The 27,489-nt window shown below is 36.5% G+C and overlaps 2 protein-coding genes across 3 annotated transcripts; one reads left to right on the top strand and one right to left on the bottom strand.

Annotated features, from left to right (window-relative positions):
- The first annotated feature begins 6,667 nt into the window (after positions 1 to 6,667).
- Positions 6,668 to 12,597, top strand: LOC140800192 (uncharacterized). Of its 2 annotated transcripts, none has more exons than XM_073154862.1 (9): positions 6,668 to 9,400; positions 9,546 to 9,736; positions 9,814 to 9,885; positions 9,981 to 10,133; positions 10,211 to 10,374; positions 10,454 to 10,601; positions 11,705 to 11,827; positions 11,903 to 11,990; positions 12,080 to 12,597. In XM_073154862.1, the coding sequence occupies exons 1-9, from the start codon at positions 6,814 to 6,816 to the stop codon at positions 12,265 to 12,267; spliced, it is 3,714 nt and encodes a 1,237-aa protein (XP_073010963.1). In that variant the 5' UTR covers positions 6,668 to 6,813; the 3' UTR covers positions 12,268 to 12,597. The 2 variants fall into 2 exon arrangements, with proteins under 2 accessions (XP_073010963.1, XP_073010962.1); XM_073154861.1 differs by having other exon boundaries at positions 10,451 to 10,601.
- A 3,818-nt stretch (positions 12,598 to 16,415) lies between these two features.
- On the bottom strand, positions 16,416 to 19,765 carry LOC140799976 (homeobox protein knotted-1-like 3). The gene is made up of 6 exons (XM_073154578.1): positions 19,270 to 19,765; positions 18,278 to 18,398; positions 17,363 to 17,556; positions 17,164 to 17,295; positions 16,914 to 17,037; positions 16,416 to 16,813 (listed from the first exon to the last, which is right to left on the bottom strand). Exons 1-6 carry the CDS (start codon positions 19,582 to 19,584, stop codon positions 16,785 to 16,787), a joined length of 915 nt encoding a protein of 304 aa, XP_073010679.1. The 5' UTR covers positions 19,585 to 19,765; the 3' UTR covers positions 16,416 to 16,784.
- Positions 19,766 to 27,489: the final 7,724 nt, after the last annotated feature.

The following is a 27,489-nucleotide window of genomic DNA, read 5'->3' as shown; positions in this document are numbered from 1 at the left end:
TTCTCTTGATTCCTATTCCACCTAAATTTCTGTTATGCATTGACTTGTTATCGTACTGGATATATGCATTTGATCTGACATTTAGAAGGAAAACATGAAATGTGATTGATAAGATAGCTGATAGAAAGCATGAGGATACCCGAGTAGGCGCCAGGGTTAGGGGTTGCCTGGAGTGATGATTATGGTTGTTGATATGCGATATCTCGTGGCCCATGTCCGAGGTCAGTTGAGTCTGTGCGCACAGACAATCGGACACATGTCGTTCGCCATGACATATGTGGCGAGTTATCCTCACAAGGTTTCTATCAACTATGTGGGGTGCCTAGTCTGGATGGAGGTTGATACCCTTAACGGATGGCAGGGTATGGTTTTATTTGAGATACTCCTTGCCGATGACAGAGTATGTTCGGAGCCTTCAGGCATGATGTTGAGACCGGGTACCGGGTGTTGACTGTGCACAGTAGTCTAGTATGATGATATTATACCGGGATGTCGGTGATGATCGTGATGTTAAGAAATGCATATGATTTCATTATTATCTGACATACCTAATTATCGAGTGGTCAATATACATCATATATGATTGCATTTGATATCATAACGTGGTCATGGTCGGCATGCATCATGTGTCATATTAGAAAGAGAGTTATGATGATCATATGACGTGGTGACCTACTTATTCATTGTCGAGGATTATGTATTCTTATCAGTTATGACATGTTATATATATTTCATTTATGTATTATCGAGGACACATTCATTTACTCATTCATGACATGATACTCTTTCTGATTCATATTATCCAGTACTTGATTTATTCTCTATTTGATATCACCGAGTCGAGGTAAGGTCTATTCACTGAGCTTTTAGCTCGTGACTCTCTTTGTTTTCTCCTTTCTCAAAAACCCAAGTGAACGAGAGGAGCATGATTCTCCCTTAGAGGTCTTGCCGGTGAGTGAGGAGTAGAGTGTGATTAGTGTTATATGCCAGATGAGTTATCTTATCTAATGTATCAGTAGACCTTCTCCAAAGTGTATCTGTATCATTATCTTATATTTTAGTAGGTGACTTTGTACTTGTATAATTATGCATATACCTCTGTTGTGTATATGTAGTTGTGAAAAGCTCTTGATGATGTGTTGTGGCCTGTGTGGGGCCCAGGTAGGGTTATCTGTATGATGTTAACAATTAGACTTGAGTTATTCTCGGTCTAGATATTATGGATAAAATTATGATGTTGCTACAGGTTTATTTGATTGTTAGTATCCAACCAAATGGTCTGGTGCTACGCACGTGCCGTATGGGCTCGTGCCATGCATGTGTTTAGGGTTTGAGTGTTACACTTAGTCTATGGATCCTAGCATGCTTCATGGAACAATAAACGATATACTATCGATTGATGAGAGTCAAATTCTTTAGGGTAAATAAGTAAGAGAGCGAATGGTAGAATTTGATAGACCTAGCGATACCCAATGGTGTGGGGGTTAGGGTGTCCATTCAGAGCTGTGTGCTCATGATCCCAATATGTCTGATAATGTTGTTGTGTGCGATGATTCTGTTATAAGCAACGATTCTGCTGTATGCGATGATATTGCTTGAGAGGTATGGTGTGAGCGATTTTACTACTAGGGTATACCTTCCCTTAGGGCTTTCGCATTGTATGTGTATTAGTGATGGCTAGTGGGCCTAGTGGTAGGTGTATTGAGTAGTCATAAGGCGGGTAGATAGAGTTAGCCTGAGTTAGGTTGAACCACACTAACCACATATATGTGTGTGCATTACTTATAATATTTATCATAATGATCAACTATTTATATGTTCGTACACTTTCTATGATAGTGTGCTTATACTCTATATGAACTTCCTTTGAAGCAGCTTGATCTGATCCACAATAATTTTTGTACAAAATTTAGGGCAAAATTATTCGAAATCTCTTAAAATTTGGATATGTTGTCACACTAGAAGAGAGCTTTTCAACAAATCTTTAATGTCGAGGTTTGTTGGCTAGATTTGGAGATATTATTTGAAAAGTGATTGAAGGTCGGAGAGAGTAGGCCTACGATTTGGAGATCTAAAGCTATATTTGTAGATTCTGTGGGTGGAGGTATGGATTCTCAGGTTTTGATGGAGTGATATGGTGGCATCAGTAGTGATGGTGGAATGTTAGGGAAAGTAGAAATGGATAGGATGTCAATCGAGCGAAGAGAAGAATGGAAAGAAAAGGGCTGCCCCTAAGAGATTAGGGTGGTTCGTCGGTCAACAGAGTTAGAGGCGGTGAAGCCGGCTACTACCGTAGGTCAAGAGAATCAGAGGGGAGAAGGAAAGGAAGAGAGTAAGGACAAAAGGAGATCAATTCATTCCATTCATGCCTAACTTGGTTACACTCCATAATATTTATAGGAGGTAACCAACTTAACCCATCCAGCTAATTAAATAAAACCAAACTAATTAATTAAACAACTTAATTCATAACAAACTGAAATTGAAATTAACTCAACTAAGCTAAGATAACTAATTTGATCAGAAGAATTCAATGCCCCTAGATGTGATCCGACCTGACTCGGTTCACATCACACTCATGTTATATAGTGCTAGTTGCTGAGTATTATGCTCATTTATAGTTGATATGTGGTGTAAATTTATTGCCATCATGACATAAACTTAGTAGCAGCTTTATCCATTAGGGCATTAGCCCATCTTTTTCTCTTTTTTTTATGTTGTACTATTTTTTTTTGCGAGGAGATATGTTACCCCACGTTGTATCTTTCTTTTCAGCATACACTCTTATATTTGAGGACACCACCTTTATTATTTTATTCTGGATAGATTTATTGTGTCCTATGGGTCTCTCTTTGCTTCCGTTATCTTGGTATTATTTGGTATTGATGGTATGTTGCTAGTAGACCTCTAGACTCCACATGAACCTTATGTGGGAGGCACATAACGGTTTGAGGTTGTTTCAATAACTATTTTAATTTCTTACACTAAAAGAAGAGAGCTTATATTTAGTATAAGTTATTCTAGTGTTTAGTTATATACTAATATAGTATGTAATAATTATAATTGATGTGATATAAAGTTAATCTTAAAGTAATTGAGAGTAGTAAACTTGTATTACAAATTGGTACCTGTCCCCAAATATCCGATAGTCCTCCTCTTTGCCCCCTCTCCCCTCCATTTTTCTTCTATTATTTTCTCTCCCAATCGTCCTTCAATGTACTCGTCCTTGTTGCCCACTCCGATTATCCGGTCGCTGCTCTAGTTGCCAACTCACTCCACTCATTTTTGTCTTCATTAGCCACAGTTAGACATCTTTCTCTTCCTCGTCGCCCACATCGTTCGCTTTCTCCACCCTATCTCAATCAAGTAATTCTTGGCTAGATCTAGCCGAGAGGGCGATGGTGATCAGTGCATGCCTTTGTTGGAGTCAATGTGGGTAAAGAAGTTATGCCCATTTGGTCCTTTGGCCATTATTTTTCTCTTTTTTTATTTTATATTTTTGTGTAGTGGTCGATATTGTTGGTTGGAGATTCTCCTCTAGCTTTTGGGGATTTGCAGGGCCATGCACTTATAACTATTAGATTGTGATGGAGTCCTAAGCTGATTTTAGTTTTTTTGCGCTTGTGAACTTCTAAGGCTGTTTTTCTTGTTGTATATTGTATAGGGCATAAGGCTTGATACCTTGATTTTTTTTTTGGTTGAGATATTTTACTTATATAACAAGTGTGGGTGGGAGTGACAATTGGGTCGGGTTAGTCGAGTTCGAATCGGGTCGGGTGATAATAATACAAACACGAATATGACCATTTATTAAACAAGTCAAAATTTCTAAATACAAACATAATCTGTGTCAAAATAGGTTACATAGGTCATAAATGGATTATCAGGTGGCACAAATTATTTAGTTTCATATAAATTATTTGGGTTATAAACAGTTTTTAAGTTATAAAACAAGGTTTTTTGAGTTATAAACATTTTTTTTTCGAGTTATAAATGGGATAGTCAAATCATTAATAGGTTATTATGTTATAAACTAGTTATCAGGTCATAATATAGATTAAACAAGTTGAGGTGATAAACACAAATCCGACTCATTTAATAATCGAGTTAAATAGATTAACTAATTTATGACTTGAACTCGATCAAACTAAATCCAAACTCATTTAAATATTGAGTTAAGAGGTTGGCGCTCTATTTCCCCATCTTATATTATATATTAAGTTGTCTTAAAGAGAAAATCTCTGTGTATATGCTTTCCCTTACAAAAGAAATTCAGAATTTCACTATTTTTTTATAAGATATAATTTCACTATTTCTTGTGAAGATTTGGGATGCATAAATTCTCTCTCTTTCTCTTCAAAAAAGAAAAAAGAAGACATAGTACTTGATAAAAAAAGTTTGAGGTAGAGAGCCCATTTTTATTCTATAGATAGGTCAAATGAGTCAGCAAAACTCACTTTTACTTCCTTTTTTTTTGTGAAATAGAGAGCTATATTTAGCCCTCACCCAACTATGTTAGAGGGGAGTCCAAAAGAAGAATATCAGGGTCGATTGGGTCATCCAGCCCAATGAAAGTAAAATTTGATCCAAGAGTCCCCTGGCTAGCTGCTCGATTTGCCTCTCAAAACACATGCACAATACGAACCTTCCTGAATCCTCTCAGGAGGCCAATACATTCCTCCACTAAATTCCTAATTTTCCAAGGACAAGTTTCTTCCTCTCGAAGTATTCTTGCCAGCCCAACGAAGTCCAATTCCAGGATGACGTCCGTATTTGGCTCTCTGGCATGAAGACCCATTCTAATAGTCCAAATTTTTGAAAAGATGGCAGACTCCTTTGGGCATGGTTCCCAAGCTGCCCACATTAGGCCCCCCTTGTCATTCTAGCGACCATGCTTGAACCACCTTGGTATACTTCAATTGAGAATGCCCCATCCGTGTTAATTTTGGTCCAATCCGAACCCGGCGCCACCCACTGTTGCACCTGCATCACAATTGTTCTCGTGATCGCCAGAGTCTCGCTAAAAATCATTGCATTACGTTGCTTCCACACTTGCCAAAGAGTTGCTGCAATGACACCCCTCAACCACCTTGCATGGCCCGCTTCCCCAGGCCATGCAAAGGTATCCATTCGTGTTCTACTACTAGCTCAGACATGTGCAAAGTCTAACATTGCACAGTCTAACATAGGCATTGCCAGACTTATTTTTTGAACTTGCATCGAAAAAATAAATGGCTGTAGGTCTCACTAAAGAGCCCACACAATGCGCAGCTCTCCTTCGGCCTTGTGCACTTTGCTTGGAGGTAGCTTCTTCTTGGTAGCCGGTTCCAAGCAAGTTTCCAGCATAAGGTTCTCACTGTTGGCGTCGTCGAAAGCCGCCACCCCTCCCATCTACTCCATTGCAATGGTGCAAGAGACGCATAGATTGACCTAGCAATCGGTTCCCCCTTTGGGTGCAACCACTAGATCCAAATGTCAGGAGTGGTGGCAGCACCCATAGGGAGTGAGAGGATATTAAAAGCTAGGTCGGGCCCCCTGTCTAGAGTAGTCGATCTAGTGACTAGCTACAACCATCGAGGAGGTCAGCCACGACTAGTTCTTCCTCTAGAAGCGCCAGATGCATGGCTTGGGGTTGTCTGCACCATAGAACCGTAGACAGCTAAGGGGTAGTAGCTACCTTCGTTGTCCAGCTGTTGTCGATGAGCATGCGACATCCTAGTTTCAAGGTCGTTGTAGTCCTGGCTAGGGTTTGCCACACCCAAGAGGTGGCCCTCTGTGCCCTCAGCTCCCGGGGGTCCAAGGGTCATAGTTAGCCAACAAAAGTTGCACCCACAGGATTTTGGTCTGGTTTAATACTTTGAAGACGAGCTTTCTCATCACCGTTGATCCGACCATCCTAACCCTGCGGATGCCCAAGCCCCTATCCTCTTTTGCGCTAGCGATGGTATCCCAATTAGTCGGTGCATGTTAGGGCTGTTGACATTATCCTAGAGAAAAGCTCTTGTCTTGCTCATCGAGGATTTGCTTTTTGTTTTTTTTTTTATTTGAACATTGAGGACTTTTAAGACCAGAATTATTTCAATGCCTAAAATAAGAAAATCGCCGATTGTTTGCTTGCCTAAAATATAGGAAGTTTCTGCATCAACACATTTGGCAGCAACCAATTGCTGCCAACTAATGGTCTGTAGAAATGTTCTACAACCTCGTTTGCAGACGATCTTTTCCCACGGATAAGCAGAGCCGACCCTTCTAAAGCAACTCACCGATAACACTCTGCATGCCATCGTCCACGTGTCCTCCCCCCCCTTATCCTCGTCCTCCCCTATCTTTCCTTAAAGCCCAAGTATTCTTTTTTATATTTATTTTGTGTTTACGGGGGTCCTACCTGCTAAATTCCAAAACGCCATCTCAGCAAATTTGGCAGTAATTTCTCCAAACCTTCGGGCCCAGTGGATACTGGAACTCCTTACCATTCATACGTGCCGGGATTTTATTCGATATCCGGTAAATAGATACTGGTGAGAACAGGGATGGAGAAATTTCCTACATTTCAAAAATGTGTTTGATCCCATTTCAACTGAAACAATTTCTATAACCGTGGGGGTAGGACCGTGGGGGAAACTTCTGTCACGCCATCTTCGTACTTCTTTTTGGACTCTTCACGAGTTAGTGAGAGGAGAAGGAGAGGAATTAGAGAACGAAAAGCACCACCTTCTCCTACTTTGCTGTAATTGTGGAATTCTGGGTTTATTGGCGAAAAAGGTCTCTCCTTCGAGGTTTTCTCCAGGGTCAAAACCCTAGCTTCCTCTTACAATGGCGGTCGATCCCGGCTCCCTTCCCAAAGATCTCCGGCCGCTAACCCTAAATCGGACGTCGCACCCACTCATGCCGGAGACGCTGAGCCCCTCTCTCGCTCCGCCTCCGTGGGCCCCATTTCCATGCGGAGGCGGTGAGTCGACGGAGAAGGTGAAGCTCCTCTGTAGCTTCGGCGGCCGGATCCTTCCGCGGCCAAAGGATGGCGCCCTACGCTACGTGTGCGGCCACATCCGCCTCGTCTCCGTGCCCCGAGACATCTCTTTCGCCGGCCTGATGAAGAAGATGGCCGACGTCGTCAATGGCGACGCCGTCGTCTTCAAGTACCAGCTCCCCGGTGAGGATTTGGACGCGCTCGTCTCCGTAGCATGCCCCGAGGACTTCGATAACATGATGGAGGAGTACGATAAGATGGTTGCGGCGTCCCCCGGTGGCTCTGCTAAGCTTCGCGTCTTCCTCTTCACGCAATCCGATCTCGCCGACCAGAGCCTCGATCTCGGCGCCGAGGACGCCGGGCAGAGGTATATCGAGGCGGTGAATGGGGTGGAAGGTGATGGGATTGGAGGAATCATCCGGAGAAAGGAAAGCGTGGAGAGTGCGGCGTCTTCGACTCAGAATTCGGAGAGTACAGTTGGAGAAGCCGTAGATTGCATAAATGAAGGTATGTCACCACAAATTATTTCTAGTGATGCTGGTTACATGGGTGTATGTTATCCTGTGGGTGGTAATTTTTCGGAATTGGGGTTGAATTATGGTCTTCAAAATCCAAACTTGGTTAGGCCGGAGCAGACCCCGGTGGCTCCATGTATGCCGCAGGCTTATATAGATCCTTACAGAGTTCAGTATATTAATTATCCACAAATGGGGTTGGCCGGTGGCAACCAATTTGTAAATGTAGTTCCTTTATCAGTGAATTCATATGTGCCTGGCGTTCCTATCTCGACCACAGCCGCTATGCCAGCATCTCAAGTTGATTTACATATGGATCCTAATTTAGACAAAGCATATTTTGGGAGGCCATCACAGCTTCCCGGTGATCAGAACCAAAAGGTTTTGCAGCCTCTGACACAGCTCCCACCTTTGGCTCCTGCGAACATCCAAGAACAGAATGGTGAAAGATATGGAATGGGCTCAATGTTGCCTCCTCCAGCAAATGCCCCAGGGTTCAGATACGACGATTGCATAATGTGTCAGAAAGCTCTGCCTCATGCTCACTCGGATACATTAATGCAGGGAAATGCCAGTGCATCTCCAGGCAATTCTGTAGCCAGCCCAGTGTTTTGCAGTCAACATTCAGAGTGTCTGATTGAGCAACCGAGTCGTACTTCACACAGCAGAGCTTCAGGTGACAGTGTGGCAGAAGAGAAAGTTGAGAGCCCCATAACCACCGCTCAGTCAGGGGGGTACGGATTTTCTCATATTCCAGAGGCACGACAGGCCAGCAGAAGACCGGTTACCATTGATCCCCCAAGAGTTTTGCTTCACAAAGATGTTATGGGCCTATCAGGTGATGCACCACTATCAAATGGAGTGGTTCTGGGGAATCTTCCAGGGTCTCATGTTGAGGACCCTTTTCGACAACAACAACAGGGTTGGCAGAACTTGCAACTGTCACAATATCCAGTAAAGCAGGTAGTAGTTTGCAAAACGATTGGTAATGATGCTAGTCCAGTAACAAATTTAAATTCGCAGACAGTGGATCTGATACAAGATTATGTTCCTGGATTTGCACATGACTATGCAAGAGCTGTTGATGCAAGAATGCAGGCGCTTCATGTGCATCCTTCTGTTAATCCTGAATTAAATGGGCAGCAGAAACCCATCGGTTCTCACATTGGTGCCGTTAGTCAAGTGAATGTTGATAGCCCTTCTCTGCTTGTACAGAGTGGCCATAAAGTATTACCTCAAGTTGGAGGGCATTTATATGGTAACACGTTCGCAAGTTCAGTGTTCATCCCTGAAGAAAATCGTGCTAAACCTATCGAACAAGTGCCATCTGCTTGTCCTAATGTTGCTGTGGTGCACAAAGTTCATCCTGACAGAACCCAGGAAGCAATCACGATAAGAAATTATAACCCATTTCCACACAGTTTTGACTTTGAATATGAATCATCTGATCCTAACGAGAGTTTTCCTGTAGGGCCTGTTTATTCTGGTGGTGCAATTCCTGTCTACAGTGGTGGCTCTACAGCCCCTAATGTGGGTAAAAAGGATGAAGCTTCCCAGTTACGTCCAGGGGAGATGCTTGACAACTTATGTGCCCCACCTAGTGCCAATGCTCAATTTCTATTAACAACTATTACTAGTCCCACTCAGCCTATAGAGACTTCTCAGGAACCGGTTTCATCAGACTCTCTTTTCTCCAACCATGATCCATGGAAAGTTCTAGAGAATAAACACTTACTGCCTGCAATGCCCAGCAGATTGGCTAATAAGGAGTCAGCTGTCACAGTGGACTCAATTATAGATCATTCGGGAGCTACCAATAGATCAACTATTGTTGCACTGTTAGAGGAAGGCAATCTTCCCCGCATGCCAGACTTTCCTAGCAAGGAGACTATTTCAGATCCAGTTCAAGTCACAGACGGTTGGTTGACTTTCTTATTTATTTATTTACGACATGGTAATGTGAATTACAATTAAATGCATTCATGCAATTGTAAATAAAATGAACTCTTCAATTAAATATTTGCAAGCTGTATCTTTTCTAAATTCTTTGCTGAATGACTCAGGAGAGGACAGTGTTAAGTTGCAAGCTGTTGCTGAGGGTGTAGCAGCTTCAGTTCTTCAGCCATCTGTGTCACCTGATTCTAGTTTCTTTTCTCATGAAGCTAGTCAAGATACTTCTCTATTTGATAAAGAAGCAGGTCTTCTTGAAGATAACGTATCTTCAAAAGTGGCTTTTGTTGATCCTAAAGTTGAGGTGAATCAAATTGTTCTTTCTTCTTCTATTATCACATTCATTAGTTCTGATAGGTAGTGGCATTTGTTTTAATTTAGGACATAAAGAGCAATCCATCAGACAAGACAAGCCTTGGCATTCAGATGGTGGATGACATTGGGCACCTTCAGGTTGTTAACTAGCTAATTTGAGGATTGCTGGCCCTACTCCTCGTTTGTAATCTATAAGGACTTATCTTCTTCACTTGTTCTGGCTAATTTTGTAGATTATAAAGAACAGTGATCTTGAAGAGTTGCGAGAACTGGGTTCTGGAACTTTTGGCACAGTTTATCATGGGAAATGGAGGGGTTCAGAGGTTGCAATTAAAAGAATAAATGATCGATGCTTTGCTGGGAAGCCATCAGAGCAAGAACGCATGGTTTGCCTCTGCCATTAACTTCTTTTCCTGAATTCTTATGTTCTTAATTTTTATAATTGTGCCAATAAACATTTTAGAGGACCGACTTTTGGAATGAGGCCTGCAAGCTCGCTGTTTTGCACCATCCAAATGTTGTAGCATTTTATGGTGTCGTTCTTGATGGCCCTGGTGGATCTGTTGCAACAGTAACAGAATACATGGTTAATGGTTCTCTTCGACAGGCCTTGCAAAGAAATGACAAGTAAATATTTTATTCTCATGCCCCTTAGACCTGTAACCATTTTGGGCAACTATTAGATGCTGATTTCTTCTGCCAGCAGGGTACTTGATTGTCGTAAGCGACTCGTTATTGCAATGGATGTGGCTTTCGGAATGGAATACTTGCATGGGAAGAATATCGTACACTTTGACCTGAAAAGTGACAATTTACTTGTCAATTTACGGGATCCTCAACGCCCTATTTGCAAGGTACTTTATTCTTGGAAAATGTTAGCTATGAAATATCTGTTTTTGCCATTGAGGGGCTGATATTCTGGATATTTTTTCTGCCATCGTGAAACTATTAGTTCTGGCTTTAGCGGAGGTAGCATTTTGGTAATTGTCAAAAATGCTATGATGAATGTCATGGAGCTTTCAAGTCATCTAAAATGGAGTCAAAACTATTATGCGGTCTTCTTTGATACGCTATCCTACATTATATTGACAAGATTTAACCTTTCTGTATTTGATTAATTGCTGCATACTTGGATAAGTTAGCACCAGAAGTTTTATCAGTTCAGTATGAATAGTAGCAGTCCTTCTAAACTTTAACGATCCACTAGTTTTGACTTTTGTCAAGGTAAAGTTGTTCTTATTCAATTTTTCGTTATTGAGCACGTTTGGTTAACACCAAGAGGTTTGCTACTCATTAAAAAGTGGGAGTCAGTTAGGATGTCTATCATGTGTGTCTCTCCTTTTTTATCCCATATGTTCTCATAAGATGTAAAAGAAAATCACAAATGTGATCAGTTGCTTTATGTTTGGATGGGATAATTATTAGTTGAAGTGACTAACCTTCCTTTTTTTCGAGATTCTGTCTTATCCCTTTGGTCTTATACTGACTACTTGTGTCCTTTTCCTTTTTGCCTGCCTGATAGGGGTATATATTCTGAATAAGGAAATACTACGTGCTTGAGCACAATTCTGCACATTGTGCTTTCCCTTGCAGTATCCTTTATCAAAAGTGTTGAACGGATGGGGTTGATGTTATGTTCTTCTAGACTTCTCAAAAATCTGTTTTTAGGTTTTACTCCTAGGATGAATGTCCAGCTCAACAGATGCCAACATTATTAATGGACCACACTATTTGCACCTACTTATACAGAAAATGTAGTAGAAGAATTAGAGATTTTCCTTCGTGAGAATCCATCAAAGTTTATAGGAAATGTGTTCTACATTTACTCTTTACATGTATCTTTTGCGTATTTAGCGGTTGGTGAGGGATATACCATGGTTATATCCTATTACAACACATGATGGAATGAGCAAAGTTGCATGGCTTCTGATGTAACCATCTCATTTCACTTCTGTAGGTTGGTGATTTGGGCCTATCAAAGGTCAAGTGTCAGACCCTTATCTCTGGTGGAGTGCGAGGAACTCTCCCTTGGATGGCCCCAGAGCTTCTCAATGGCAGCAGTAGTCTTGTATCTGAAAAGGTTGGCTTAGCTAACTTACATGAATGTTCCTTTTTCTTCTATTTTGTTTTCTTAGTCTACTCCGTGTATTTGTAGGTTGACGTTTTCTCCTTCGGAATTGTGATGTGGGAACTTCTTACCAGAGAAGAACCATATGCTGATTTGCATTATGGAGCCATCATAGGTCTTACTTGTTTGTGATGATTTTTTATGTATTTTTAATGCCTTCTTCCCCATATCCGTCTGTGCTGGATCTGATTGATTCCCAAACAGGTGGAATCGTGAGCAATACATTGCGACCTCCGGTGCCCGAGTCATGTGATCCTGAATGGAGATCATTGATGGAGCACTGTTGGTCATCCGAACCGTCAGAGAGGCCAAGCTTCACAGAAATCGCTAACAGGTTGCGGTCCATGGCAGCTTCTGTTTCCCAAAAAGTACAAACTCAAGCACAGAAATGATATATAGGAGTCATTCTGTCTTTGCAAAGGTGTTCTATGACCTGTTTCCTCTTAAATTTTTAAGATGAATCACAGGTCCAGTAAGAAATTGGATACAAAATAATTCCTATCTGGCTATAGTGTCTAACACGGTATGTTGTTTTTAGCTTTGCTAGGGGGAATTTAGAAAAGCCTGTTCTATATGTGAAGCGTCTGGAAAGCTTAATATGTACATGGGGCATCTTGGTAATCTGATAGCACTAGCTTGGAAGCTCATACCTGGGACTACATTGTAAATTTTAATACCCCCCATTACTTGAGCAATAATATTCTGAAGTCTTTATGATAGAATATGACTGAAAATTCTACTAGTGTTCTTGAAGAAAATGCTACTTTCTTAATCATAATCATGTAGGGGATGAAATCTAACGATGTCCTAATTAAATCAACTTAAAGCATCTCTTATACAGTATGAGCTTCTTTACTCATTTGAGCACTATTTTCCTATTCTCCCAATTGGGCTTTGTAGTTCTCTCTACATGTAAGTAAATCTGGTGGAATTATCTTCCTATTTTCCCTATTGTAAAGCTTCTAATCTTTGCTAAGCTATAAAAACCATCTCTCTTCCTCTCTAGATGGTTTCTTTTGCTACCCAAATTGTAAGTGATGCAGAGTCTCAATCTGAATTTTTTTTTTATTTACAAAAAAAAATATACAAAAGAATATTTATACCAAATAAAAGAATGAATCAAATAAATAATTAATTCACTCCCAAGACTTGAATGCTAATTTCATCTCTCTCGGCTGCCAAATCCTTCCCCTCATCAAAATTCAATGCATAGCTCCTGAAGCTATAACTGAAGACCACTTTCCTCCTCTTCAAATGTTCTCCGTCCACCGCCGTCGCCGTCGCCGCCGCCTTCCACCATCTCAGCCGCGCTACCGACTCCGAGAGCTGCTCTTTTGCTCTCTGGCTTCTTTGCTTCCACCATTTCTCGTCGTTGGTATCTTCATGCACTAAAGACCGATAACCCGAACGCCTCGGATTTTCAAGTTGGCATCCGAAGCACAAGAAAGTAATGCAACGAGGCTTCGATGCAAAAGTTTCTTCGAGCTCGTCGTCGTGGAACGCTGCTTCTAGTGTTGTTTCATGAAGATTAGCCATTGGAAAGAGAGAGATATATCGCTTGATGAAGAATGCTTATGGAGAGTAGTGGGTTTTATATATATATATAGAGAGAGAGAGAGAGAGAGAGAGAGGAGAACGAGGAATGACGAGAGATTCAACTAACCGCGTAGACAAATTTAACGCCCATTTGCCGGCCTACTTCCAAGAGTTTTCGTAGACATTAAAACTAAAAGAAAAATTTGTATATATCACCTTATTTTTATGAAATTATTATGTGATTTATATTATACCTTTACTATTTATAAATTAAGCCCTATAATTTAAAAAATATGTGCAGAAAATACTCTGAGTTAGATTTAAACTAACACCGTAAGAATATTCTATTAAGTATAAATATTTTACTTCTAAAATGACTAAAATACTTTCGTAATTTTTGCATTATAGTTTAATTTAATTTTAACTAACAAATCTAACAGCAAAATATTTTCTACACATAATCACTAAATTATATGACTGAATTTATAAATAGTAAAAATATAAGATATAAACCATAATTTTAGTAAAAGATCTACGTGAGTTTGAATTGTCTTATTGCCGTGGCCGATTGATCAACTTGGGAATTATTTTTTTTTTTTTCCTTGGTCAAGAAAAGGCAGTCTCATTCGTTGTTTGGAGGAGGAATTAGTCTATTTGCTAAAATGTTGTTGCCTTGTTGGCAAATAGTTTACGATTGGCATCAAATTTTGGAGTGTTTGACCCAACTTCCCAATCTTCCAAACTTTTTCTTTGTCCAAATAGATCACTACTAAATTTAATACCAAAAATAGTTAATTTTATCCTAATAAAATGCTGAATTTTATTAATATTTTATCTAAGAAAAAAAAATGCTCAACGGTGATTTGATCGGACAACTAAAAAGGAATTAAGATCGACTCAATTAAATTCATCTGTTGTTTATTTAAAAAAATTAATAAATTATATAAAATGCGGATATGATTAGTATTTTATTTCGTTAACTTGTAAATATAAGCAATGAATTTATTAATATTTCTATCTAAAAGTAAAATAATAATTTTATCGGTATTTTACTGATAGCTATAATAGAATAAACTTTTTTAGTATTAAATTTAGAGAATAGTCTATTTCGATAAAGAATAATCTGTGATATAACCTAGTTTGAACAAAAACTCTGTAATTTTGTTCTAGTTTTATAATAATAAGCGAGTCGATCATGAGTCAGCATTTTGAATTCAAACAACATCAGCAGCTACCTAGAAAATAGATAATAATATTGATGATGACCTTTGACTTGATATGAATCTTCTAGATCATGTGCTTTTATAGAGTTTTTTTTTTTTTTGACTATTTTAAGTCTGCCAATTTTTTTTAATTAAAATAGCCTAAATCACTGTAAAATTTCAATACAAAACTAGGCGAGTTAAAATAATTACTAATAAATTATTGCCTTGAAAGTTGCTAAAATTGAAAACTACTTATATAAAATATTTTCTCTCGTAGTAATATTCTGAGTAGTTTTTAAATATCCACGTAAGTTTTCAATCGATGACTTATATTTAAAAATTATAGTTCTAATTAGTAATCTTTTAACTCACCGAGTCTTGTATTTAAGTTTGCTAGATATATAAAAAATAGTTCGGGATGGCTAATTTGGTTAAATACTTGCTTTTTTTTACTATGATACAAATAAATCAATTTAAACTCACCGTTCAAATCGAATTAGCCAAAACCCTACCTCCTTCCAATGACTTGAATTTATAAAAACGGGTTAAATTAAATTCGACGTACCTATTATATATTCATGTTTTGTAAGATATAGGTTAAGATTTCTTTTCCATCTTAATATTTGAATTTATGTATGTATCTCAAAAGTATATATGAATATGGATATAAATACATCTATACTTGACATCTTAACAAATATGGTAATTAAGTTTAGTATTCATATGTTTTATGATTAGTAAATTGCTATTTATTCTTCATTCTAATTCATAGTGTTTAGTTGTAATAGTTGGAATGAGGAACAAAAATGATTAAATTGATCTTATATTGTCTTTTTCTTAGTTTAATATAAATAGATATTTATTATTTCGTCTATTTTTTAGAAAGATAGGAAATATGTTTAAAATTAAATATTAAATTATTATTTTATTTTACAACTATCATATAATTTTATCATGGTTATTTTTACAATTCTTGGACAAAAATTAACTTAACTTAATTCATTATAATTTACACAGTATAAATATCATCCCAAATAGCGTCACAAATTGACATTTCATATCAAAATATTTTTCACTACAAACATATCCTAAGCGATGGGTTTTATATAGAAAAGTGTAATTTGCGTCTTGAAATAAGTGGGGATTCCATAAATTTTATCCCAACCAAAACCTAAATAAAGATATCCGAATAAGGGGTTTTATGCTATTTTTTTTATTCCAAACTCTTATTCTGTAGTTGCCATAAATTTTATGAAAAATGTATTACAAAATGTTTTGTTAGTTTTTATTTCTAAAATTTAACACATAAAATTTATGCAACAGAGTAAGTCTAATTTTGTATTTAGAAAAATAAAGAATAAATATTACTTAATATAAATAATAATAAAAAATTAAAAATTCTAGCTTGTGAAGCATACTAAAGCACAATTATTTTAAAGAAAAATGATGCCCTCTACGTAGAACCACACTTCCTCCAATCAAAATAATATATAGAGAAAAATATTAAAAAAAACTAAGGAAGAGAACCAAAGAAAACTTTGATATTGTTGTTAACTTTTCAGGCAAAGAGAGTATATATAAGTGTTTGAGACTTTCAAACTTCTTCAAACACTTGTAACTCCTAAAATTTATTCAGCTCATTAACCATTATAAATTAACCGTTACAAATCTATTAAAATTCTTGTAACGTTTGAGTTTGAAATTCTTTAATTACTAATTTTAAATTGATTTTAAGTCTGAAATTAACAACATATGTCATAAATGAAAAGCAAACAAAAGTAAGCTCTAAACAGTGTGTATGAACCAATTTCACCAACATAGAAGAATATAAAGTCATATTACATCAATTACATAGTAAGCAGCAAGTAGTAAATAGCTATGTTGCAACATACGCATCCACCTTTTCTATGCAATAATATGTTACTGTAGTCATACAACTTTGATGTTTTCACTTTCACTTTAACACTGAGGCTTCTTACAATTGGATGCTTACATACCTGTAAGACTGCTACAAGACTAGAAACAACTCTACAGCTATGCTGCAAACTTATATGGATCAGAAACTTATACATTATAGTTTCTCCAGATCTGCGGCAATCTTTACTGAACTATCAAGTGCACAGCAATAAAGCTTTCAATGTTGAGTGCTTTAAACCACAAGTCATCATCTACATAGCACATTCACTGTTGATATCACCTGCATTACTTCTCGTTCAGATTTATATATGAATGAAGCTCTTTTACTGTGCATATTTCCTGGAAACAAATATATGTTTTGGTTTACCCTTTTCTTTTACTTTTTAATGCAACGGAGGATGAGGGGTTGCTGTTCCAGTTCCTCTTCCTTTGATTAATGAACCAATTGTTTATCTGCTTCAGCTGCAATCCGGTTTCTTGCACTAATCTCGCTTTGTCATCTTCCTGATTAAACCAAAAAGAATGGCACAACACAAGAATGATAATAAATAAAAGGGAAAAAGACATCAGCCCTAAAATCCAGGAAAGAAAATATAAAGACAAATTGACTATTAGAAGGCAAATGCTCACTGTTGGATAAGGCCATTTAGAGTGAGATTGCCACCAAGCTTTCAGTAGAGATGCTGTGTCACCAGGGAGTTTTCCTGCCCTTCTTTTCCGTAAGATCTCTTCTCTAATGTCCACAATCTTTTCTTTGTAACCCTACATATCGAAAACGTAATTGGTAAATTCTACATGGATAAAGAGCTATAACATATTTCTTCCAAACCTGCTTCAGCTCATGCTTCAGCTCTTGTCTGACGCGCTCTATCAAGGAACGCTCAGTTTCAGTGGGAATAAGAGGACCATATCCCATGCTGTCAGATCCATCAAAACCTTGATCAGAAAAGTTGGTATCACTATCTGCCTGTTCATCCTCATCATCAGACATTGTAGCACCTGTGCCTTCACCAGGAGAGACACCTAAGCATTCATGTTCAAGAATGACGACTTATTAATCCCCCATTCGAATCACAATATCTCACTATGAAGAGTGCACAATTGTATGTTAAGTTGTTAACAGTTCAAATCTATCAATGAAGCAGTTACTCCTCATTAGTCTGCCTAGAGCATAAACTAAATCCTTATTAAGCTACTCAAAATACCATAAAATTGAGAAGGCTTAAGATTTGAAGGCAGAAAATTCTGAAGTACTTATGTCTGTAAGTCATATATCAAGAGCCAGGTAAATTATGCACTATAAGCCATGTAAATTATGTAGTGTTGTGATGCCAAAACTAAGTCTGTACAGGGTTCACAAAGTAGAGTCCTGAGTTGTCTAGGTAAGAAAAGGATAAATGATTCCAGAAAAAAAAAAAAAATCATTGCAATGATGTAATAACTAAACCAAAATTGCTACATGGAGAAACAGAAGATCATCGCAACTAATTGCTTAAGCTTTTAAGTTAATAAATGAATCAAGACTTCTTTTACTGAGATCAGATTCCATTTCCTCGGTAGGACGCTACCAGCATATTAGTACGACCAGAAAAGCAGTGGTAGTATTGACTATTGACAGTAAATAGATATTAGAGTGGCATTAAAATGCATACAGCCATAAAACCAATAGAAAATTTGTTAGAAATATAGACCAATATGTGAACAGTCAAAATCGAAGTCCCAATAATAGAGAGACAAAACTCACCTGTCAGGCTCTGCAGGGATTGCTCAATTTCCCAACAAGCCATCACAGCTTCCATTGCATGAATACGAACATGCTGCTGTAATTGCTCTTTAAAGGAACAAAGGAGCAAGACATAATGCGTCTATAAACAAGGAAACAGACTTCAGTGACTACATTATCCAAATGGACTGCAGCAAATATCAAGAGTCTCTACTTTCTATAATGACAGCATAAATGAAATAACAACAACATTATCTATGACGCAACGGGAAGAGAAAAGAATAACCTATATAGTATGAAATACAAGAAAGCCAAGCAACTTTATTATACTTGGAAGTCACTTAGAGTTGTTGCATATAACTTGAGGATATGCTCAATCATAGTAAAGTTCCTACAAAATATCTTCCATTCAGCTATATAAGATGGCAAGAGCTATAACAAGACTAAATGCGACCCATTCCATAAGAAATGTAGTCAATCACCATATTGCATAAAGTGGAGCACCAAAAAAAAAAAAAAAACTTTTGACTTGTCGCTAGTTATTCATTTAAATCAGGTTCTTATAGTTTACCAGTTGTAAACAGAGTAGGTTTTAGTGTAAGCAACTTGGCTGTTTCGTATAATTAACAAATTCCTACCATGCCATGAGATCTTACGCACTAGTCTTTGTTATCAATTCAACATTCTTCTCCAGACCTCAAATAAATCTGTTTACTTGTATACAATGAAATAAGGCAAAATCTCAAACTATGTGCATGATAAATAGCAGCTTAGCCCTTCAATAATTACATAATTAGGAAAATAATTTGACGATCTCCTCAAGGGTAGCTCATTTCTTGCTCTACTGTGTATAGTTTCTTCACATTACCGTTATTTAGCAGATCTAGAACCAAAACCCTCACCCAATTCCCAAATTAACCCTTTTTCTTGGCAAAATGACAACGAATCGACCTTAATATCTAACTAAATCGTGTTTAATTACGAGCATATAGACAGCGAGGTTGGGATCTAACCATGAATTGGTCGAGCTCCTCATCGCCGGCAGCCCCCGCCGCGAGGGCCGCGTACTTGGCGACGACGTGGTGCGACTGCGCCAGCTGCGCGTCGATCCTCGGGAGCTGGTCCACCGGCGTGGCGATGCGGAGGCACGCCACGTGCGCCGACAACAGCTGCTCGTAGAGCGGGTGACGCAGCACCGCCGCCTTCTCCCGCGCAGCCTCCCCGGGGCGCCAAGCTGCACCGGCAGAGCCGGTTCCGAGCACCGCCGGGTCATCGTCCGACACTTGTTGCTGGTCCGCGTAGTGGTGGGGGTGGTTGTGGAAGGACATCGCGGTCAGTTTACCGCCACCGGTTTTCCCGACTCCGAGGTCGGATTGGGTGTTGTGAGGGAAGAAGAAGAAGAAGAGAGAGAGAGAGAGAGAGAGAGAGAGAGAGAGAGAGAGAGAGAGAGAGAGAGAGAGCTTTAAAAGTTCGATAGCACGAACAGCGTCGTAATAGTATAAGAATAGAAGTCACAAAGTCGAAAGAGAGGAGAGGAGTCTCTATATATATAAAATCTTCTTTCTTTTTTTATGTATAGCCTTCTAAATATCTATCTAATTATTCTAAAAATTTTATTGTTTACAGTTTACACCCTCTTCTTTAGGATATTACAGCTATAATATTTTTAATAAGCTATAAATATAAAATACGCTCTAAATCAAAAGTTATATATAACTCCCTATATTTGGAAGATATTACAAACAACTCCAAGTTTCTACAAGACGTGACGAGAATTAGAATAATAAATAATTCTATATTTATGATCTCCTACCCCAAAAAAGAAAACGAACAAGAAAATGAGACCTTATTATTATTTATAATTTATCTAAGAAATAACTTAGGTTGTTAGGTGGAGTTTGGAATGATATTTGATTGAAGTGATGTTTTTTAATGGTAAAATAATAATTAAATTTTGTCGATAAATATAATATTTGTTTTGCATATATATTCTTAAAAGTTTTCGTATTTATTTATATGTCCTCCTAAAGTTAATTTTCCAATTAAGTCACAATAATTTAGGTTTTCACACATGCATTGTTTTTAAAATAGATTATTTACAGCAGATATTATAAGAGGATTAAGAAGAAATATTTTAGACTCAAGTCTTAAAATAGAGTCTAGCTTTTTTTCACAGGAGAGTTTTACAAACTAGACTGTTATTTAAAATTGGCTATCTAGAACACTTGAGATTGATGGTAGAAAATTGAAGTTTTGGACTAACATCTGAGCGGGGATTGTTCTTTGGCAACTAGATTTCGTAATTTATTTGATGTGGTATGAGATAATGATATTGGAATTAATGATGCATGGATTGGGAGCAACTTGACATCTTTCTTATCGTAGAACCTTAATTGATAGTTTATTGGTTGAGGAGCAATTTTTTATTTTTATGATTGTCTAATTATCAAGTTCAGATAGGTGTTGGCGTCGGCTTGGCTCTTTGCTAGGGTTCGGTCGCCGCCGTCTTCCCATCGATAGAGGGGTTTTTTTATCAGCCTTCACCCCTCTCTAGCTGGGTGCTAGGGGATGGGACGAGCTTCTTCTTCTACTTCTCCCCATAGAGTTTTTTTTCCTTCTCTTCTTTCTTATCTCGCCGGTCTCAAGGTTTGTCAACCCTTGTGCAGCCGGTGATGAGTAGTGGAGACAAGCCACTTAGGCCAAGCCTCATCATCGCTTTCTCCTATGACTCCAGCCCTCTTTTGCCTCCAACTCTGTCAGAATATCATTTCATCCCTCCTTCGCCTTAGTCTTCGATGGCACCTTCCTCCGCCTCTTTTTCGCATCCTTCTCCCTCCGAATCCTTCTCCTTCCTCTCAGCGGCATAGCCTCTTACTCGACCGCCCCTCTCTGGTCATCATCTCTAGTAATGGTTGAGCCCATGTTCACTCATTCCAAATCTTCCTCCTTCGACCTCACTCTCCACCGCCGCATCCGACCCCTTGTGCCGTGGTAACCGTTGGCCTCTCCGGTACCTCAAAAATCCTTGCAACAACTATTGTTTGCCTTCTTCCGCCATTGTTGTCTTCCGTAGCCGCCCACCCCTTTGCTAGGACTCTAATATTGCGGCTGCTACCTAGTAAGAAAGCTACCATGGCTATCAAAGGTGGGTTGCCCTACCGCCTGGTAGTGGTCCACTAGTCGCATAGCTAGTTGTCGTATAGATGCTGACTTGGATTTCTCAGTTAATTATTCGAGCATGATTTGGTGAGTTGTTTGGCCGGTGTTGTCAAGTTGTTTGGCTTCTATGCATGTTGGGTCTATTTTGGACGGGATGAGCCATAGGATGCCGACCGTTTGATGAGAAGCGTTTTGTGTGCAAGTCTTTTCCAACTGTTCTTATTTGCAAGGCAGCATCTCAAAACCAAGAAGGAGGTTTGTTTTAGAGTCGATGTCCTATTCCCTCCGAAAACTTTATTTGCATAAGTACTAAAATTGTTACAAGCTAATGCTCTGAGTTTTTATGTTGATCAGTCTGTCTTTCAGCTAAGAGTGAGCTTTGTTTTAGGATTTCATCCTACATCCTTTTTCATTTGTGTATCAAACTGTAACCGCTTCTTTGAGCTTAATGAAACATTTATCTACAAACTTTCGTCAAAAAAAAAAAAAGTTCAGATAGGTGCCCAGGATTATCATAGAAGCCCAAGATTGTTAAATCCCTGTAAAGTTTTCTAAACAATGGAGGAATCCTGATTTATTGAAGTTGTCTATCTGGTCCTTTGAGAGTGAAAGCCTTCTAATAATAAGGTTTTTGATAAAAGACAATCTTGTGAAGAGAAACTGGGGTGGCAATATGAAGTGCTGCTATTGTGTGAATAATGAAAATATGTCTCATATGTTCTTGAGATCTGCTAATGTTAAAAGGATATCAAGGAGGCTAAAAGTTATTTGGGAAATTTTGCTATCCCAAAGGCTTTTAGTGACATTTAAGTTATTGATTGAAATAGAAGAATGGGTATGAAGAAAACACAATGGTGGAAGATGTGGAGGGCTCCCAATATCTAGTGTATCTATCTGGCTTGACAGAAACATTAGAATTTTTAATTCTACAAATCAAAGGAGGAGCAGTGAGGAGCTTATACATAGAATTAACTCTATGTTTCTATACTGGATAATGATAACTTGTGTGGTGGCTCAAAAGAGATCTAAACTGATGTTGCTTGGGGGCAAAAACTACAAAAATTAAGGGATTTATTTATGCCTAGCTTTTGAGAAGTTGTTATTTATACTTTTAGGGGTTGATTGGTTTTCTTGTATTCGAAAAAAAATATATGTCGTAATAAATATATGTTTCTCTAGACGTTGTATCAGGAGAAACAAAAAACATTGAATGAATTAGTGCTTAAGTTATTACAATCAAATAAACTGAAAGATATATCTATTATAATCGAGTTATGCTGCAATTGGATAAATGAGAGCGAGAGATAAATATAAATTAATAAATGGTTAGTAATTCTGAGAGTATTTAACTTTTTTAAACCTACATTATCAAAAATTCTTATTAAGGTGTATTTTATAAAAAGTCTAAAATATAGGTGGCAACATATAAAAAAATAATTAATTGTATTTTTGACCTCCTCTCTGTATTATATTTCGCCCTCTCAAAAACAAAATGGGACACAAACACCTCCAAAATTATCTAATTGTATAAAAAAAATATTAAAAAAATTGACTAACTAATTTGATGGATAGAAATACTCTTACTTTCTTTTCCCCCTTCCTATTAGAAGTGGATTTTTTTTTTAAAAAATTTAGAGCTAAATAATTAGAAAAGTTGACATAGAATCCATTATTAACTTAGTGGACTAAAGGAAAAAAATAATAGAAGAATATGGAAGAAAGATGAGTACATTTTATGTCCATCTATTAAGTTAGTAAAAGTTTTAAGACCATTTCTATCAGAATCTCTAAGGCATATTGACAAAGGGGGACTTAGTGATATATTTAAATAGTTTAAGAGTGTATCTATCTTACTTTTTTCTTAATTACATGTTTTGTTGAGTGGAATAAGTCCCTTTTATCTAGAATAAACTTGTTTTATTCTGGAATAAGTATGCACCAAACATGGAATACAGTTTTGAAATAAGTAAAATGAATTAAACCTCATGTTTTGGAATCTCTCTATTTTATATTTTGGTTGGAATAAAATTCTTGGCACAAATAACTTATTTATTCTAATACCCAAATGACTCATTTCTCCACTCTGTCGTTTAGATTCAGATTGAATAATGTAATAGGACTATAATATACCTGGTAGTATATTAAAATATATTTGTAGTAAAAAAAAGACTAATATGGGTTGTCCATTTGTAATGCTATTTATAATGGTATTTATACTGTGTAAATTATGATGAATTAATCAAATTATTCCTTGGCAAAGAATTATAAAAATAACCATGAGAATATAATATAAAAATTATAAAATAAAATAATAATTTTATATCTAATTTTAGACCTAATTCTGATCTTCCTAAAAAAATAACAAATAATAAATATCCATTTACAATCATCTAGAAAAAGGGCAATAATGTTAATTTAATTAATTTTATCACTTATTCCAACTATCAGAATCAAGCACTATCTTACCTCATATTTTTATTCTGCACTTATCCACCCTTTCATAACCAAACACAAAATTAGAATTGAAATAAAAAAATTTCTTTATTTCAAAATAAGTCCTCATTTTGTCCCAATTCCAATTGTATTTTTTTTTTAATTTTGTAACCAAATTGGTTCTAAGAGGTAAAGTGATACAAATGGATGGTTAAAATAGTTAATACATAATTAAATAAAAGACTAGCTGGTGTTGGAGAATAGGCTAAATCTTGGTTATTAAGTGAACTACTCACTCTTGTTAAACTATTAAACAGTCTTTAGTGACTCTACTCCTTGGATGGTCTATAATCCAAAGAGTGCTCTAGGTGGATTACTCTAACCAAACGCAAAACTAAAACTAGAATAAAAGATTTTTTACTTTTATAATAAGTTTTCATTTTATTCTAATTCTAATTCTAATTCCAATATTTTTTTTATTCTGTAAGTCACTATTCACGTAGAAATAACGTGTTTTTTAATTTTAGAATGCAACTAGTTATTCGAGAATAACAACTAAACGTCATAATATCTTTTAATTTTAGAATGCAACTAGTTATTCGAGAATAACAACTAAACGTCATAATATCCATGTTCAGGAATGCAAATACTTTTCATAAAAGTTATATTTTATATCACACACTAACATAATTATCAATTTACCCTTGATATATATCTCATCAATATATTTTATATTCAATTAAAAAAAAATATTTATCATAATTTATAAAAAAAATAAAATATTTTTCATCTTTATTGTCACTTTGTATCACATCAAATATAAGTATTACACTATTTTCAGAATAATTTTTTTAGTTTGATTATATAAATAAAAATTATTATTCTTATTTCAACCCTATTCAATATGTGAACGAAACCTAACCAAAGCAAGGCCTTATTTATCTTAGGAATAAAGTCAATTCTACAATAAGCATTCATCTTTATTACTCCTTAAATAATATCTTTATTCTAGAAATAAATAAGAGTATAATAATTATTCTTCATGTGATATAAAATAAAAGAAAAAGATAAAAAAAAGTATATTAATTTTTATAAATTTACCATAAATACCCTAATTTGATATAAAGTAAAAGAAAAAAAAGTGTGTAATAACTATTCGAATGTTTACCTGTTGAACCTAAAATAAGGTCTTTATTTTAGAATAATTATTCATGTGTTCACTTGTATTATCAAATAACTCTTTGATTTAATATAAAGTAGATTAATAGACAGATATTAAGAATAAATTAATAATTAAATTAGTTAATGATATAAAATATAATTTTAATAAATAGTATTCGTATTCGAGAAACGAGGGTATTATGATGTTTTGAAATAAGAAAAAAAAGTTATTCCGTAGAGTGATTCAAAAGGATGTCTCCGCGCATAATAAAAAATAAAGTAGGGACCAGAAAGTAATGGAAAGACAAAAAAAAAAGGAGAGAAACGGAAAAAGGAATACAAGGCGAGCAGCGTGGTCCATTCCGGAAGGGTCACGAGGACGACCGGTGTCAGGACAAGGCGGGGGCCACCAGGACTCGACCCGAGCGAGTCAAGTTGTATGAGCGGAGGTAGGCCCAGACCGAAGCGAGTCAATAAGGAAACTCCCCCCGAGGGGGAAGCGAAGAAGGTGGTACGACACCAGAGAGTGACGTGGCGTTACGCCATGGGTGGGTGTCTGTGTGGGGTTGGGGATGGGGGGGGACCAGAGAGAGAGAGACAGACAGAGAGCGAGCACTAGACGAGTGACAGTGATAAAAAGAGAAAATAATAAAACTTAAATAATAAAAATAAATAAATAGGGCGGTGGTCCCTCACCCTCTCCGGCTACTACGCAGCAGGTGCGGGGCCCACGCCAATTATTCCACCTCTGCCCAAGAAGTCCATCAAAAGATACTCCAAAAGGACAACTACTGTAACCGGCAAAGAGGGGGAGTACCCGAAACAGTACCCTAATCAAACAACTCGTACCTGCCACGTCGATGAAAGGTGACCTTGTCTTCAGGTAATTCTTATTAAGAGTACCTCTGATGCCTTACCAAAATACCGTTGGAAAAGAAATCTTTTCAAAAACACCCTACCATTTACTTTTATTACCGTTTAACACCTACCGTATAGATATTTATTATTGGGCCCCTACATTAATACCTATATTACACTCTAAAATGACCGCAATACCCTTGAATATATTTTTTTTTAATATTAAGGTAAAAATTAATTGAAAATTAGATTTTTAAATCAAATGAAGGATATTTTTAGGCATTTTAAATTTTAATTTTTATAAGTAACAAAATACTTTTGGGAGTGTTTTGAGACATTTAAAGTAAAATATAGAGAGGTGTAATGATAAATATTCATACGATGGATTATAGTTGGACGAAGAATCCTATGTAGGTAGGTCGTTGGATGCACCCAATCATATTCCGTCACAATCAAAGGTGAAGGCAAGCTTTACTTCTAGAGGGGTCATATAGCATATCGAAAATATAATTTTTAATAGATAAATTTGTATACAACACCTTGCTTTATAATATAATTATAATTTGCACCCTATATTTTTACTATTTATAAATTGAGCTCTATGATTTAGTAAATATATGCAAAAACACACTGTGGGGTTAGATTTGAATTAATACCATAAAAATATTCCGTTAAGTAGAGATATTTTATTTCTAAAATAAAATGACTAAAATGACTTCAATATGACTTGGTTGATGGTATTTTAGTAATTTTTTTAGTATAATTAACTTAACTCAAATATTTAGTTAAGTTTAACTAACTGATCTAACACTAGGTGTTTTTTTACACATATTCATTAAATCATAGGGCTCAATTTATAAATAGTAAAAATATAGGGTGTAAACTACAATTTTATTAAAAGACAGGGTGTTATATATAAATTTTCTTTTTAAATAATAATAGGTCTCAACTAAAAAAATATAAAATAATGATTTCAAATAAGATAATTTATAAATATATTGGTTTGAAGTTAACAGGCCGCACTAATTGATACATAATTTTATTTGGTCACCAAGATTAAGAGATTCGTGTGAAAGGATTCCTAATCTAGAAGCTTAATTTTTTTTGGATTAAATTGGGCTTATATTAATATACTTAGATATAGTGAAGCCCTCCTTTGGGGATTCTAAACGTGCCCAAAAGATTTAAAAAATAAATAAATTCCCCATTTTAATAGCAACTTGTCCCCCTGTAGCATAGCCAATCTGAGAGAAGATCTGATAATATAGATATATTTTTTAATTTGAGGCACTAAGAATTTCTCCCTATTATCTTTTCCTCTCTCCATCTCTTAGGAATTTTGCATTTATACCCTACTAAAATCTATTATTCGCATGTTAAAATTTGATCGATTTAATATATAAAAGATAAAAAGAATTTTGAGGGATGAAATATCTTTAAAGTTAAAGGTAGCATTGACTTTCCAATCATTAAAAAATTGTTGAGATTTTAATTTCTAATTCGAAAAAAATAATCTGAAAGATATCCCAGCAAATATAAATTTTATTTTATTTAAACTCCTTTTTGTACGATTTTTCTTTTGCATCTCTTATATTTTTTTCAATCTTAAATGGCATATTAAA

Source organism: Typha latifolia, chromosome 13 (assembly GCF_019914945.1).
Source record: "Typha latifolia isolate L0001 chromosome 13, TyphaL0001v2, whole genome shotgun sequence".
Lineage (NCBI taxonomy): Eukaryota > Viridiplantae > Streptophyta > Magnoliopsida > Poales > Typhaceae > Typha > Typha latifolia.
Note: the sequence above shows the minus strand (reverse complement) of the source record. Positions and strands in the feature narration are given on the sequence as shown.

What these genes read in the sequence shown, in the direction of transcription:
- LOC140800192 (XM_073154861.1), top strand. Translation starts at nt 6,814, where the DNA reads ATGGCGGTCGATCCCGGCTCCCTTCCCAAAGATCTCCGGCCGCTAACC. An exon ending in GCCTTGCAAAGAAATGACAA is followed by an intron (nt 10,375 to 10,450) that starts GTAAATATTTTA and finishes TTCTTCTGCCAG; the next exon opens with CAGGGTACTTGATTGTCGTA. An exon ending in CTCAACGCCCTATTTGCAAG is followed by an intron (nt 10,602 to 11,704) that starts GTACTTTATTCT and finishes TCACTTCTGTAG; the next exon opens with GTTGGTGATTTGGGCCTATC.
- LOC140799976 (XM_073154578.1), bottom strand. Translation starts at nt 19,584, where the DNA reads ATGTCCTTCCACAACCACCCCCACCACTACGCGGACCAGCAACAAGTG. An exon ending in ATCCCTGCAGAGCCTGACAG is followed by an intron (nt 17,557 to 18,277) that starts GTGAGTTTTGTC and finishes ATGAATGCTTAG; the next exon opens with GTGTCTCTCCTGGTGAAGGC. An exon ending in ATCCTCCGTTGCATTAAAAA is followed by an intron (nt 16,814 to 16,913) that starts GTAAAAGAAAAG and finishes GAAGTAATGCAG; the next exon opens with GTGATATCAACAGTGAATGT.